The 16,194-nt window shown below is 40.3% G+C and overlaps 1 protein-coding gene across 4 annotated transcripts in view; it reads right to left on the bottom strand.

Annotated features, from left to right (window-relative positions):
* LOC135512313 (receptor-type tyrosine-protein phosphatase epsilon-like) overlaps positions 1-16,194 on the bottom strand; it is a 76,142-nt gene that overhangs the window by 29,911 nt on the left and 30,037 nt on the right. For all 4 annotated transcript variants that reach the window (XM_064934216.1, XM_064934218.1, XM_064934219.1 and 1 more), the window contains 3 exons: positions 9,305-9,376; positions 2,815-2,911; positions 2,366-2,439 (listed from right to left, as the gene is read on the bottom strand). In XM_064934216.1, coding sequence (XP_064790288.1) covers positions 2,366-2,439; positions 2,815-2,911; positions 9,305-9,376 — 243 coding nt within the window. The remainder of the gene's footprint in view (positions 1-2,365; positions 2,440-2,814; positions 2,912-9,304; positions 9,377-16,194) is intronic.

The raw sequence follows: 16,194 nt of genomic DNA, 5'->3' as shown, positions 1-16,194 counted from the left end.
GGCCGATGAGTAGGGTTGATCCGAACGTTCTGACTTCACAACGGCAGTCAAGCACCCAAGCTAACTGACTAACATTGACTAATTCCAAACACATAATGAGAGAACACCCCACTCTGACCATTTCACTCACCCTGACAGAGCTGGTGAGGTTGTTTTCATGTTATCCAGAGCGTTGGTGACTGTAACTATGCTGCTAGCAACAATTGAACTACGCTTTTCTGCAGACGTTTACTGACACCGGCCATATTCAACGGGTATTGAGCGTGAGTGAATTCATTGCTATTATGCTCTCTCTGGCACACTCAGACAAGAGTGCTCTAAAATCGGAGTAGATGGCGAGACTGAATTTACAAACTCACCCAAAATGGTTACTTGCATAGTGGAGTCTTTGGTGAAGACATGTAGCTAGGTAAACAATGAACCATAATCACAACCCGTGACATTACTACCCTGCATGAATCTGCAGGTAGCTAACCAACCAGGTTCAATGTTAGCTAGCTAACATCATGCTATAGCTAGCCAAGCAAATGTGTCTTTGTCAAAAATTTTAAACGTGTAATATCTGAAAATGTATAGTGAGCTAATGCACTGTAAAGTACAATTGACCTTATTTTAGAGCCCAAAAATGTAATATTTTCAGGTCAACTGTAATATGAATACCATTGTAAAGCACAATGTCTCCCCTTTCCAGCAAAATCAATGACGAGACCTTCATGCTGCTCGTCTCTGCATAACTGAAGAGGGCAATGAGCTCCGTCGGGTCTTTAAAAAAATGGTGGGTGGGGAAGCAAAACCTACTTTGTGACAGGGAAAGGGGAGATGAGCCATGTGGGGAAACAGCTTTTTCATCCGATCTGTCCAACATCACCTCTAAAATGTAAATAAAACATTATAAAGAGTATATATAATGTGTAATTGCATAGCTATTTGAAGGTTTGTGTCGAAATTGAATTGGGTTTTTAGGGCGGTGCTAAAGTTATCTTCAGAAGTAAACAGAGGCTGTCGCGGCTTTTGAGAGTCATGATGGCTTGCTGTGATGAAGCAAAAAAAATGTATGTATTCAGTTGACACAGAATTAGTTGCATTATGCGTGCTGTACATTACGTCATGACAAGTCACAATTTAACGTACAGTGTCAGAGGGATTTTCTCCAATACTACCGGACCATTACCATGTCAACCAATGCTTGAATAGAAACGTAGTTCATACCCCAGATTTTGATGCCAAAACAGTTGCTACAGTCCTATTAGTTTTCATTGCAGCCTCGTTTGAATGCCGCAGTTACACACATTTGCACGGAATGGGGTTAGTCAACAGTGGCTAGCTAGACTATCTTACCCATATACATCATTCATGGTTGGACGCGTCTCCTGTCGGATGCCATGGTTGCCCTTAGTTTGAAGATGTCATTAGGAAACATGTGTTTTCTCAATCTCCTTAGCTATCATACTCAAAGTCCACTGATATCAAAACACAGTCCTCCAGAAAGTAGAGAGCAACACTTAAGCAGTTTTAATACACAATACATTTTTTAAAGCAGCATTAGACAGGATGACCTAGACATACTGACCAGCTCAAATAGACAGAAGCGTGCTATATAGCAGACCAATCCAAACTTCTCTCGGCAGGTCCAGCCCACTCATCATCTCAGCCAACCATGGCTAGTGGGAAGGTTGCTGGCTTTTTCTATGGCTAAAACGAACTAGGCTCGTAATTTAACAATTTAATTCGTAATTACAGATGGCATACAAGTTTGTTAATAAGGCACATGAAAGTGCACATGTTCGAGAAGGCATTTCTGCCAAAATAAAAACATTTTGACAACTAAAAAAGTTTAAGTTTAAAACGGCTCTCCTGTGAAGTTGTGACCCGCGACATACGCCTAGTTTTCTAAAACAGGTCACATATGGATGTTTTGAATTAATCATCAATCACTTTTGAAAGCGCTGTCCATTTTGTTGTGTTAGGCATGGAAACATCCACAACGACCATGTTTTACAATAAGTTTCAACCTGTTGTTGAACTTCTTTCTTCAAATTGATCATCACAGTGAGTAGAATTTTAAAAGCACACTCTTTTGATGATAAGTGTATGATGTGATTTTCAATTGCATTCACGTTGATGTCAGATGACAATACAGCCCTGAGCCCTGAGTACCACGCCATTAGAACCGGATGATCGTTAGCGAGTTGGGTACTACTAACGCATGGCTAGAGTGCATAAGAGGAGATTACTGTGAGTCAACGGTCAAGTGGAATTTTACTGTGGTCAAGACTCATGACTGTCAGTGTGGCGGTAATAGTTACCGCAACAGTCCTATACATAAGATGTACTGTATGTGGAAAAGTGAAGTTGTGAGACGTACCTTGATCTTCCAAGAAGCCATTTGGAATCTTCTTATCAACTGAGGTGACAAGAGCCTTCCTGTGGTTTCTAAACCTAACCAGAGATTGTGACAGAGAAGAGGAAAAGGAAACAAAAGAGGAAAGAACTAAAATGTTATCCGACCATAACCGATGAAAGATAATATTTCAGCTCAACAAGTCAGAAGAAATAGAAACCCACCCTCTGTACTGAAAGCTGTTCTTTCTCATGAAAAGCACAGAGTATCCTCACCTCTGAGAGAGGAGTTGACAGAGTGAGTGAGACAGAGAGAGCATGGTATAATATGACCTAGCTCGGCATTTGTTTTCTGTTTTACTGGAAGAGCAGTTGTTGGAACACTTTCCACCCACACACACAGTGGGGGTGGGCTGGGCTGATGATAAAGGAAAGGATGGGGGTGAGGTGAAGCCACCCAGTGTTGTTTGTTACCTTAGGAAGTATACTGTCGGGAGAACGATGATGATGAGAAGAAGAGAGACGACCAGCATATAGGAAAGTACATGGGCACCCTGGGGGGTGGGGTTTTCTGGGAAACAAAGATAAATATATTATTTTGTATACTACGTATACAAGTGTTGTCAATATTTTCACATCTATATGCACCCATTTAAATAGATAATTGCACTGGGCATGTCTAACAATTGTTTACATTCAGGATCAAGTTAATGTATGCTGATTGTCCTGGGCCTCGTTTCCCAGAGCCTTCATAGCGTTAAGCTCATCGCTAGAACCATCTTTAGTGGCCGAGTTGTTTCCCAAAACCATAGTTACTAAAGATGCACTTAAACACTTTCTATTTACCGACTGCCTAAGACCACCCGTAGAACAGCTAAGTGTGTCTACAGATGCTTTTGTCCCCCCCTTTTACGCATCACTTCATACACAGAAGATATACGCTAAACACAGAAACAAGAGCTATATCTGTCTCTAACGAAGTTGACTTCAAATACAAGCAAATAATAAAATGATGCTTCAAATGAAAATGTAGATGACTGCAAAAGATAAATACATTATAGGGCAGGTAGGCCTATATATTTCAATCACATTAACATACATTTTATGTTCATTCCATTGAATTCTATTTAGCTAATTCTAGGCTGCTGTCTGTAATGTTTTCCTCAATATATTTCATGTGTAACTGGAGGTCAGGAACCTTTTTTCAAACTTGAAAATAAATATATATTATGGCTGTCAAACAATTAATCGCGGCCTCCTGAGTGGCGCAGCTGTCGAAGGCACTGCATCACCCCAGGCTGTGTCACAACCGGCCGTGAACGGGAGTGCCATAGGGCAGTGCACAATTGTCCCAGTGTCATCGGGGTTAGGGGAGGGTTTGGTGGTGGTGGTGGGGGGGGGGCTCATCGTGCTCTAGCGACTCCTTGTGGCAGGCCGAGTGCCTGCAGGCTGACTTTTTCGTCAGTTGAACAGTGATTCCTCTGACACATTGGTGCGGCTGGCTTCCAGGTTAACCTCTTGAAACTCTAGGGGCGCTATATCATTTTTGGATAAAAAGACGTGCCCGTTTTAAGCGCAATATTTTGTCACAAAAAGATGCTCGACTATGCATATAATTGATAGCTTTGGAAAGAAAACACTCTGACGTTTCCAGAACTGCAGAGATATTCTCTGTGCGTGCCCTAGAACGTGAGGTACAGGCAAAACCAAGATGAAACGGCATCCAGGAAATCAGCAGGATTTTTGAGGCTCCGTTTTCCATTGTCTCCTTATATGGCTGTGAATGCGAGAGGAATGAGCCTGTCCTTTCTGTCGTTTCCCCAAGGTCTCGGCAGCATTGTGACGTATTTGTAGGCATATCATTGGAAGATTGACAATAAGAGACCACATTTACCAGGTGTCCGCCCGGTGTCCTGCGCTGAAATTGGTGCGCAAACCTCAGCTGCAAGTATTTTTCCATGGAATTCAGAGAAGAAAGCAGGCTTCCACGAACGATATATCAGTGAAGAGATATGTGAAAAAACACCTTGAGGATTGATTCCAAACAACGTTTGCCATGTTTCGGTCGATATTATGGAGTTAATTCGGAAAAAGTTTGACGTTGTTGGTGACTGAATTTTCGGTTCGTTTCGGTAGCCAAATGTGATGTACAAAACGGAGCAATTTCTCCTACACAAAGATTCTTTCAGGAAAAACTGAACATTTGCTATGTAACTGAGAGTCTCCTCATTGAAAACATCCGAAGCTCTTCAAAGGTAAATGATTTTATTTATTTGGTTATCTGGTTTTTGTGAAAATGTTGCGTGCTAAATGCTACTCAAAATGCTAAGCTAGCTTAGCATACTCTTACACAAATTAGTGAATTGCTATGGTTCAAAAGCATATTTTGAAAATCTGAGATGACAGTGTTGTTAAGAAAAGGCTAAGCTTGAGAGCAGGCGCATTATTTTCATTTTATTTGCGATTTTCAGAAATCGTTAACGTTACATTATGCTAATGAGCTTGAGGCTATAACTGTATACAGGTTTTTTTCATAGCCAAAGGTGAACAAAACGGAGCGATTTGTCCTACACAAATAATATTTTTGGGAAAAACTGAACATTTGCTATCTAACTGAGAGTCTCATTGAAAACATCTGAAGTTCTTCAAAGGTAAATGATTTTATTTGAATGATTTTCTTGTTTTTGTGAAAATGTTGCTGGCTGAATTCTAGGCTTATAGCTATGTTAGCAATCAATACTCTTACACAAATGCTTGTTTAGCTATGGTTGAAAAGCATATTTTGAAAATCTGAGATGACAGTGTTGTTAACAAAAGTCTAAGCTTGAGAGCAAATATATTTATTTCATTTCATTTGCGATTTTCATGAATAGTTAACGTTGCGTTATGCTAATGAGCTTGAGGCTATAAATAGAATCCCGGATCCGGGATTGCGCGACGCAACAGGTTAAGCAGGCAGGTGTTAAGGAGTGCGGTTCAGCAGTTCATGTTCATGAGGACTCATGACTTGACCTTCGCCTCTCCCGAGTCCGTTGGGGAGTTGCAGAGATGAGACAAGATCGCAATTGGATATCACAAAATTGGGGAGAAATAGATGGAAAAGTCCTGTAACTTACTCTCTCTCTCACAAACACACACATTATTGTACAGGTAGCCTTGTGGGGGGACACAATTCAGTCCCACTCAAAATCCTATTTTCCCTAACCTTAACCCTAAACCCAAACCTAGCACCGAATCCTAAACCCAACGGTAGCTCCTAACTCTAGTTCTGATGTCCCCAGTTGGTCAATTTTTTTATTTGTTTACTATTATTGTGGAGACCATAAGTCCCCACAAGAATAGTTACACACACACACACACACACACACACACACACACACACACACACACACACACACACATCCTCCTGTTTCTTTTCACTGAGCCAGTTCCAAAGACAAACAAGACTGTTGACATTTTCAGATGATAAAGCTGCTCTTTACTTTTGCACGATATGCCCAGAGAGTAAAAACAACCTCTCACAAGGTACTGATGTAGCAGGCGTTGCCAGGTACCTCCGTGCAATGCAGGCCAGCCTGGTGTGTGCCCCTGCACGCTCTGACCACCACTGTAGTGGACAATCCTCCATGTTGATGCTGGGCTCTGCCTTGTAACGCTCTACACATTTCTCAATGAACTCCTCCTCTTCATCAGAGTCTGACTCAGAAGAATTCAACAAAAGGGCAGCTTTCTTTTTTGATGCCTCTGACTCTGTTGCTTTATCAGGTGGCTGGGCAGGCCTCTCTTCCTTCAAAAAGTTGCTGACCAAAGCCCACACCTCACCCTTCTCAGATCTGGGAAGGCACTTCAGGTCTTTAAACCTTGGGTTGAGAGCTATGGCGATCTTCAGCCGTGTGAGGTTGGTGTTTTCCTTGCGTTTCTCCAGGTCTGTTGTGAATGTCAGCTTGAATCTTTCCATGTAGGAAGGGTCATCATGAGCACTCTCCATCACCCAAAGGAGATGACACAAAGCAGGCAACACCACGGAGCAGGAAATGTACTTCTCTCCATATCAGAAGTTCAGTCAAGTACCTGCAGTGAAAGATAATTCAAAATGACTTTAGTCAATTGTGAGAGGCTTGTTACACACAGACTCTCTCACACACATACTTGTTCTCTCACACAGACACACACACACACCACATCTTATTATAACACTGATATAGAGATAAAGAATATTACCTGCAGGGCTCCCATAGTGCCTCCAGCTTCTACAGTTTCTCCAGTTCAGCTGTGATTGGCATGGTGATGTTCGTTTTCTGTTGGGTCAGAGGCTTTACCATTTCCAGAGTGGAGTTCCATCTTGTTGTGACATCTTGTGCGAATGACTCCTTCTTTAGCACGTTTGGTGGGCTGTTCGGCACTAGGCTAGGGCATGTTCAAACCCGCTTGTAATGATCGTCTTCGGGAGAAAGGGAGGAGGACCAAAGCGCAGCGTGGTAAGTGTTCATAATTTTAATTAAAGGAAACACTGAATCAAAACAAAAATAACAAAATGGACGAAACAATCTAGTCCTATCTGGTGACATACACACGTAACACAAAGACAGAAAATAAACACCCACAAAACCCAGGTGGAAAAAGGCTACCTAAGTATGATTCTCAATCAGAGACAACTAACGACACCTGAATCTGATTGAGAACCATACTTGGCCGAACACAAAAACCAACATAGAAAAACAAACATAGACTGCCCACCCCAACTCACGCCCTGACCATACAAAAACAAAGACAATACAAATGAACTAAGGTCAGAACGTGACACCGCTGTTCTGTAGGGACACTGCGATGGACATTTGGAGACTGTGTGCGATGCAGGGCAGGTGTTCAAAAGGCATATGTCTTGAAGCTGCAATCATGTTCCGTGCACTGTCTGTGCAAACTGTGGTAACGTTGTTTTCAATGTTCCACTGCTTTGCTAGATCCATGAAATGCCGAGCGCACTTTTCAGCATAGTGACTGTCTTCTGTCTTCATTTTGGCCATAGCATGTGAATGCAGTTTCCAGTTTTTACCTGTGAGAGCAACAGCCATTGAATGTTTCAACTCCTCCGCTTTCGTAGCCCTCTCGCTTTCATACAGCTTGTGTATTTTTGTAACGACGATGGCTCGAGGGTAACTCATACGTTGAGTCTTCCGATCCTATCCAAATAATATTCCTCAAGCCTCCACAGTGTTAGCTCACTGCTCGTCGACTTGTCCATAGGCCTCCAGCGCGCACACTCTTCAAGCTTGCCAAAGATGTCCTCTATTGCTACTATTAACGTTAATTGTATTGCTGGCGTCAACAGGATATTTTGCTTGTAAATGATAACAAAGATTTGATGTACCAGTCAAATATTTGGACACACCTACTCATTCCAGGTTTTAACTTTATTGTTTATATTTTCTACATTGCAGAACATTAGTGAAGACAAAGCTATGAAACTATCAAAAATATGAAATAACACATATGGAACCATGTCGTAACCAAAAAAGTGTGAAACAAATCAAAATATAATTTATATTTGAGATTCCACCCTTTGCCTTGATGACAGCTTTAAACACTATTGGCATTCGTTCAATCAGCCTAATGAGGTAGTCAACTGGAATACATTTCAATTAACAGGTGTACCTTGTTAAAAGTTAATTTGTGGAATTTATTTCCTTCTTAATGTGTTTGAGCCAATCAGTTGTGTTGTGACAAGGTAAGGGTGGTATACAGAAGATAGCCCTATTTGGTTAAAGACTAAGTCCATATTATGGCAAGAAGAGCTCAAATAAGCAAAGAGAAACGACAATCCATCATTACCTTAAGACATGGAAATCAGTCAATGAAAAAATCAAGAACTTTGAAAGTTTCTTCAAGTGCAGTCGCAAAAAACATCAAGCACTATAATGAAACTGCCTCTCATGATGACTACCACAGGAAAGGAAGACCCAGAGTTACCTCTGCAGCAGAGGATAAGTTCATTGTAGTTAATATTCAACCCTACAAATTTGTTTGATATAGAAAGACCGGGTTTTCGGAAGGTTTTTGAACTTGTGTTTATTAAATTATGACAAATATTAATTGTATTCCACCAATGAGGCCACTAGATGGCGATTTGGTCAATTGACTGCAGGAAGGGCTAGATGTACTCGGAGGGCTAATATCAATAACAGGCATGTCAATCTTTTGGCTCAAAGTAGAGGAGAGATTGACTGTATCACTACTTGTCTTTGTGAGAGGTATTGATGTGTTGAAAGCACTGAACTGTCTGTACCAACTGGGAACACAGCTTAGACACCCACATTCTTCTAAAAAAAAGGTACCACAAAAGGGTTCTTAGGCTGTCCCCATATGAGAACCCTTTTTGGTTCCAGGTAGAACCCTTTTGGGACACAGTCCCCAAGTCCAGAACAGACTCTGAGAAATGCACAGTACTACATAGAGCCATGACTACATGTAACTCTCTTCCACATCAAGTAATTCTCAAGCGAGTAGTAAAATAAGAAAAAAACAGACAAAACAACACCTCACAGCACAATGCGGAAACACACACAAAGCCTTGGCAGCAGCTAATGGGGATCCTAATAAATACTAAAATGATAGGTTCAGCATTTGGAATAAGCCGCATCTATATCTGCAGCCATAAGTGGTAATATATCTCTAGGAGCTGATCTGTCGTTAGTATTTTGGGATAATTATAATGCTAAGATACGATTTGAATGGTGAAAGCTGATCCGAGAGCAGCTCTGCTTTTCTTTCGATCCTATCAGTATCGTCAGATGTTCTAACTTTGCACTTAACGAACGTTCTCTCTACGTGCTTGTTTGGGAAACACTCTTAAAAAGTTGACTTGTGAATAACGATGCATCTGGTAAGATCATCGAAATGCTTAAGTTCCATCGCAACTGGGAAACAAGGCCCTGCTTGATTCCCTATTTTTATGAAAGTTACTTACCTGTTGTCTGGTTCTCATGAGAGGAGTTATTCAAGGTTATTATAGTTGCAGTCAGAAACAACACCATTGTGACTGTGGAGATAAAACAGAACATGAGTGAATACATAATGCTGTAAAAAAAGAAATCCACTAACTAAATTCCACTAGAGGGCGCCCACGATACAAACAAATTCTGGCCTGACGATGTCAGTGTTGTCAGTGTAAATAAGAGGATGATGCCCTCAGTCTGTCTGATTCTGTAACTCCTTATAGCCTATCAGTTTCCTGTCCTGTCCGAGCATATCCACATAGCAGCATGGTGCATCTCCTCTGACCTCATATCCCTAAAATACACATATCAATGTCCAAACAGGCAGCATTATCTCATAGACAACAGAAACCAGATCCACTGTAGTCCTAGACAGACTGGAGCAAAGCTAAACATAAGCTCAAGAGATGTACATCTTACATAGCAATGAGCAGCGCTTGGATAGGAGGGAGTGAGAAACAGTGAAAACCGAATGAGAAATATCCTTTTCTCGGAATAATCACTTTGAAGGAAGAGGAATCTCCTGTTACCATTGAGTCACTCTATGTAGCCTGAAGGCACTACAAGGATACATAGGCTGTATTAAACCAGAGTACAGTTATTGTTAAGAGTTTCATCCATGTGCACACTTGAGAGCACCACTTTATTCTCTGTTTTAGTCAAAGCTGTATGGCATATATATATATATATAATCATTAATACTGTCATTGTTAATAATTTTATCTCTCTCTCTGTCTCTCTCTGTCTCTCTCTCTCTCTCTCTCTCTCTCTCTCTCTCAATAAATTACATTTGTTTATTGGCATGACGTAACAATGTACATATTGCCAAAGCTTACTTAGGAGAATTACAATATTAACATAATTAATAATAATAATCAATGTTGTCAAAGGGACAACAGTAACAACAACACCAAGGGTCAAAATAACCATACATTAAACAATAACAATAAGCATAGAAGATATGTTCAGGTTGGTTGGTCTGTCAGACACTATCCCTCATCTTATGACAGGCAGAAATGTAACCAACCTCAGCTCTCTGCATCCTCCCCCAACAGTGTCTAACCATTTCAATGACAAGGCTGTGATCACTGAGCCTGTACTTTGTCAAGGTTTGTATGGTCAAATAGTTTGCCATGGTGTACTGTCGATTGAGGGCTAGATAGCACTGGATTTAGCTTTGTGCTTGTGCTTCCCAATAAGTACTGTAGTTTTGTTTTGATTGTGTTATAATTTGTTTTGATCTGATGGATTGGATGTTCTGGTCCTGAGGCTTCAGTGTGTTAGTAGAACAGGTTTGTCAACTCAGCCCCAGGACCAGCTGGATGTGGGGACTCTTTTCTTTGCTCAGCTCTTGGCATTGCAGGGCTTGGTAATGACATCAAATAAAACTTTATTTGCCACATGCGCCGAATATAACAAGTTTAGACTTTACCGTGAAATTCTTACTTACAAGCCCTTAACCAACAGTTCAGTTCAAGAAGGAGAAAATAGTTACCAAGTAGACTAAAATAAAAAGTGATAATAAAAAGTATGACTATGCATATGTAACAACAAAGAGTGAGTAGCAGCAGTGTACAAGGGAGGGTCAATGTAAATTGTCCAGTATGAGAGGGGGTCACTGTATTTCAGATGTTTCCAAAATTGCTCTTTTTTGAGCTTTTATTATTAGTGGATTTTGGCCTAATTCTGCCCTGCAGGGCGGCAGGGTAGCCTAGTGGTTAGAGCGTTGGACTAGTAACCAAAAGGTTGCAAGTTCAAATCCTCGAGCTGACATGGTACAAATCTGTCATTCTGCCCCTGAACAGGCAGTTAACCCACTGTTCCTAGGCCGTCATTGAAAATAAGAATTTGTACTTGACTGGTTAAATGAAGGTAAAATTACAATTGTTTGTAGTTTTCCTCTGGACATGTAAGAGAATCTTACAGAACTGCATGCAGGGTTTCAATAGGGTGTTTGTCCCATTGGGTGAAATATTGTTTTGCAAGTGGACCCCACACCTCGCTGCCATAAAGAGAAATTAGTTCAAGAACACATTCAATTAGTTTTAGCCAAATTTTAATAGGTATTTCAATTAGAATTACATTTTTAATGGTGTAGAATTCCCTACATGCTTTCTCTCAGTTCATTCACCTCTCTCTCTCTCTCTCTCTCTCCAGTACCAGTACCAGTACCAGTACCAGTACCAGTACCAGTCAAAAGTTTGGACACACCTACTCATTCCATTTGTATTATTTTCTACATTGTAGAATAGTGAAAGAATCAAAACTATGAAATGGAATCATGTAGTAACGGAGAAAGTATAAAAAATATATTTTATATTTGAGATTCTTGAAAGTAGCCACGCTTTGCCTTGATGACAACTTTGCACACTCTTGGCATTCTCTCAACCAGCTTCATGAGGTAGTCACCTGGAATGCATTTCAAAACTTCTTAATTAATGTGTGGAATGTCTTTCCTTCTTAATGCATTTGAGCCAATCAGTTGTGCTGTGACAAGGTAGGGGTGGTATACAGAAGATAGCCCTATTTGGTAAAAGACCAAGTCCATATTATGGCAAGAACAGCTCAAATAAGCAAAGAGAAACAACAATCCATCATTGCTTTAAGACATGAAGGGCAGTCAATGCGGAAAATGTCAATAATTTTTCAAGTTACTTCAAGTGCAGTCATAAAAACCATCAAGCGCTATAATGAAACTGGCTCTTTTGAGGACTGCCACAGGAAAGGAAGACCCAGAGTTACCTCTGCTGCAGAGTATAAGTTTGTTAGAGTTGCCAGCCTCAGAAATTGCAGCCCAAATACAGTGGCAAGAAAAAGTATGTGAACCCTTTAGAATTACTTGGATTTCTGCATAAATTAAGTCTAAGTCACAACAATATACAAACACATCCTGCTTAAACTAATAACAAACAGACAATTATACTTTTTCATGTCTTTACTGAACACACTGTGTAAACATTCACAGTGCAGGTCGGGAAAAGTATGTGAACCCCTGAATTTAATAACAGGTTGACCCTCCTTTGGCAGCAATAACCTCAACCAAACGTTTTCTGTAGTTGCGGATCAGACCTTCACAATGGTCAGGAAGAATTTGACCATTCTTCTTTACAAAACTGTTTCAGTTCCACAATATTCTTGGGATGTCTGATGTGAACCTCTCTCGAGGTCATGCCACAGCATCTCAATCGGGTTGAGGTTAGGACTGACTGGGCCACTCCAGAAGGTGTATTTTCTTCTGTTCAAGCCATTCCGTTGTTGATTTACTTCTGTCTTTTGGGTTGTTGTCCTGTTGCATCACCTAACTTCTGGAGAGCTTCAATTGGCAGACAGATAGCCTTACATTCTCCTGGAAAATGTCTTGATAAACTTGGGAATACATTTTTCCATCGATGATAGCAAGCTGTCCCGGCCCTGAGGCAGCAAAGCAGCCCAAAACCATGATGCTCTCTCCACCATAGTTTACAGTTGAGATGAGGTTTTGATTTTGGTGTGCTGTGCCTTTTTTTCTCCACACACAGTGTTGTGTGTTCCTTACAAACAACACAACTTTAGTTTAATTTGTCCAAAGAATATTTTGCCAGTAGCGCTGTGACACATCCAGGTGCTATTTTGCGAACTTGCAGCAATGTTTTTTTGGACAGCCATGGCTTCTTCCATGGAATCCTCCCATGAACATCATTCTTGTTTAGTGTTTTACGGAGTGTAGACTCTTCAACAGAGATGCTAGCATCTTTCAGAGATTTCTGTAAGTCTTTAGCTGACACTCTAGGATTCTTCTTAAACTCATTGAGCCTTCTGTGTTGTGCTCTTGCAGTCATCTTTACAGGACGGCCACTCCTAGGGAGATTAGCAACAGTGCTGAAATTTCTCAATTTATAGACAATTTGTCTTACCATGGACTGACTTTTAGAGATACTTTTTTAACCCTTCCCAGCTTTATGCAAGGGAACAATTCTTCATCTTAGGTCTTCTCTTTTGTTTGAGGCATGATTCATCAGGCAATGGTTCTTGTGAATAGCAAACTCAACATTTGTGAGTGTTTTTTTATGGGCAGGGCAGCTCTAACCAACATCTCCAAACTCGTCTCATTGTTTTGACTTCAGGTTAGTTGACTCCTGACTCCAATTAGCTTTAGAGAAGTCATTAGCCTAGGGGTTCACATACCTTTTCCAACCTACAGTGTGAATGTTTAAATTATGTATTCAGAATAGACAAGAAAAATACAATAATTTGTGTGTTCTTAGTTTTAGTTAATTTATTGTTGTGAAATTCTATGTCAAATTTATGCAGAAACGTGGTAATTCCAAAGGGTTCACATACTTTTTCTTGCGACTGTAAATGCATCACAGAGTAAGAGACACATCTAAACATCAACTGTTCTGAGGAGACACCGTGAATAAGGCATTCATGGTCAAAGTGCTGCAAAGAAACCACTACAAAAGGACACCAATAATAAGAAGAGACTTGCTTGGGCCAAGAAACACGAGCAATGGACATTAGACCAGTGGAAATCTGTCCTTTTGATTTTTGGTTCCAATCGCCGTCTGTTTGTGAGACGCAGAGTAGGTGAAAGGATGATTTATATATGTGTGGTTCCCACAGTGAAGCATGTAGGAGGAGGTGTGATAGTGTGGGGGTGCTTTGCTGGTGACACTGTATGTGATTTGTTTAGAATTCAAGGGATACTTAACCAGCACACCTACTACAGCATTCTGCAGCAATACACCATCCCATCTGGTCTCTGCTTAGTGGGACTATCATTATGTTTTTCAACAGGACAATGACCCAAACACACCTCCAGGCTGTGTAAGGGCTATTTGATCAAGAAGGAGCATGAGAGTCCTGCATCAGATGACCTGGCCTCCACAATCACCCAACAGCAACCCAATTGAGATGATTTGGGATGAGTTGGACCGCAGAGTGGAAAATCAAGAAATCAGGAAAATCAGCCAACAAGTGCTCAAAGAAATGTTTTAATTAAAATGTTCTTTGAGCAGAAATGTATTCTCGAACATGTGAACTTTCTTGTGCCTTAATAACAAACTTGTATTCCATCTGTTAAATTATGAGCCTTGTTGGTTAAGCCACAGAAAAATAAGCAACCTTCCCACAAGCCATGATTGGCTGAGATAATGAGTGGGCTGGACATGCCGAGACAGGAGTTTGAATTGGTCTGCCATTTTGAAGGGGTCTGTCTATTTGAGCTGGTCAGTCTGTAAACCTGTCGAACGCTGCTTAAAAAAAATATATATTGTGTAGCTGCATAAGTGTTGCTCTCCATTTTCTGGAGGAAAACATTTTGAAATCAGTGGAATTAGATTATTATAGCTAAAGAGATGGAGAACACCTGTCTCTGGATTACATATTTAAACTAAGGGCAACCGTGGTATAGCATTCCTGACAGGGAGACGCATCCATGATGCATGTTGATGTATGCAGATTAGATAGTCTAGCATTAGCTAGTTACATTTTCATATATTACACGTTTCTAATTTTGACAGAAAGTGATTTCATTTCAAGCTAAATTGTACTGTTAGCTAGCTAGCTAACGTTAGCTGGCTGGCACCCTAGCTGACATTATTATTTGTTTCCCAGAGCCGTTTGCTTTTCTAGTTAGATCTTAATGTTAGCTAGCTAACATTGGACCTGGTTGGTTAGCTCCCAGTACTGTGGCATTGTTGCCACTTTGTTCATTGTTGTTTAACTAGCTAACGTTAGCTGGCTGGCTTGCTAGCTAATGTTATGTGACGTGTGTGATCTTAAACGTTGTTTACCTGGCTAGGTTCATTGTTTACCTAGCTAGCTAGCTAGCTATATGTCTTAAGCTGAAGTGTACTGTTAGCTAGCTAGCTAACGTTAGCTGGCTACCGAGCAGATGTTATTATTTGTTTAGTTTTTTCTAGTTAGAGTCTAATGTTAAACAGTGTTGGCACTTTGTTCATTGTTGTTTAACAGGCTAGCGTTAGCTGGCTGGCTCGTTAGCTAACGTTACGTGACGTGTGTACAACACCTATTGAATATGAGCTATGTCAGTAAACATCTGCAAAAAAAGAGTAATGAAATTGTTGCTAGCAGAGCTGATTTGCCTGTTTTTATGTTATCCGGAGGTAAACAAATCATAGGCCAGAGCGTCAAGTGTGCGCTCTGTGAGCGAAACAAGATGGGTGGGGCTAAAGCTTAAGAGGGTGTAAACAATGCTGAATGGGTATAGACAAAGAACTGCTCTTCACTAGATATCAAAACATTCAAAGGCGATTTTCTCAAAAGTGAGTTTACATGTTGATCAACTTTCAAAGCAGAATTACTTTCCCATTATTCCTCAAATGCAGTGTATGATATAACATTTCGTAGCTATGAGTCTCTACTTTTACCCAATGTAAAAAGCACCATTTCACATAATGGGACTCCCTGTATATAACCTTGTTATTGTGATTTTATTGTTACTCTTTTTATTTTATTTTTATTAAGTACATTTAGTTCTTAACTCTTATTTTTCTTAAAACTACATTGTTGGTTAAGGTCTTGTAAGTAAGCATTCCACAGTGAGGTTTGCACCAGTTGTATTCGATTTGATTACAACCAATGTACAATAACATTCATATTTCACTCACATTTCATCTTATTTGTTCCGGATCAAAAACATGCAAGGCCAACAGTAGCCTTCATTCACTTGATCCACCACTAAGCTGTGCAGCATTTGCTAATGTAAATACTATGGTCATGGATAATGTACCAGTCAAAAGTTTTATAACACTTACTAGGGTTTTTTAGGGTTTTTCTTTATTTTTGCTATTTTCTACATTGTAGAATAATAGTGAAGACATCACAACTATGAAATAACACATATAATAACCAAAAAGTG

This window comes from Oncorhynchus masou, chromosome 24, assembly GCF_036934945.1.
Source record: "Oncorhynchus masou masou isolate Uvic2021 chromosome 24, UVic_Omas_1.1, whole genome shotgun sequence".
In the NCBI taxonomy this organism is placed as follows: Eukaryota; Metazoa; Chordata; class Actinopteri; order Salmoniformes; family Salmonidae; genus Oncorhynchus; species Oncorhynchus masou.
This window is presented reverse-complemented; position numbering and strand designations above follow the sequence as displayed.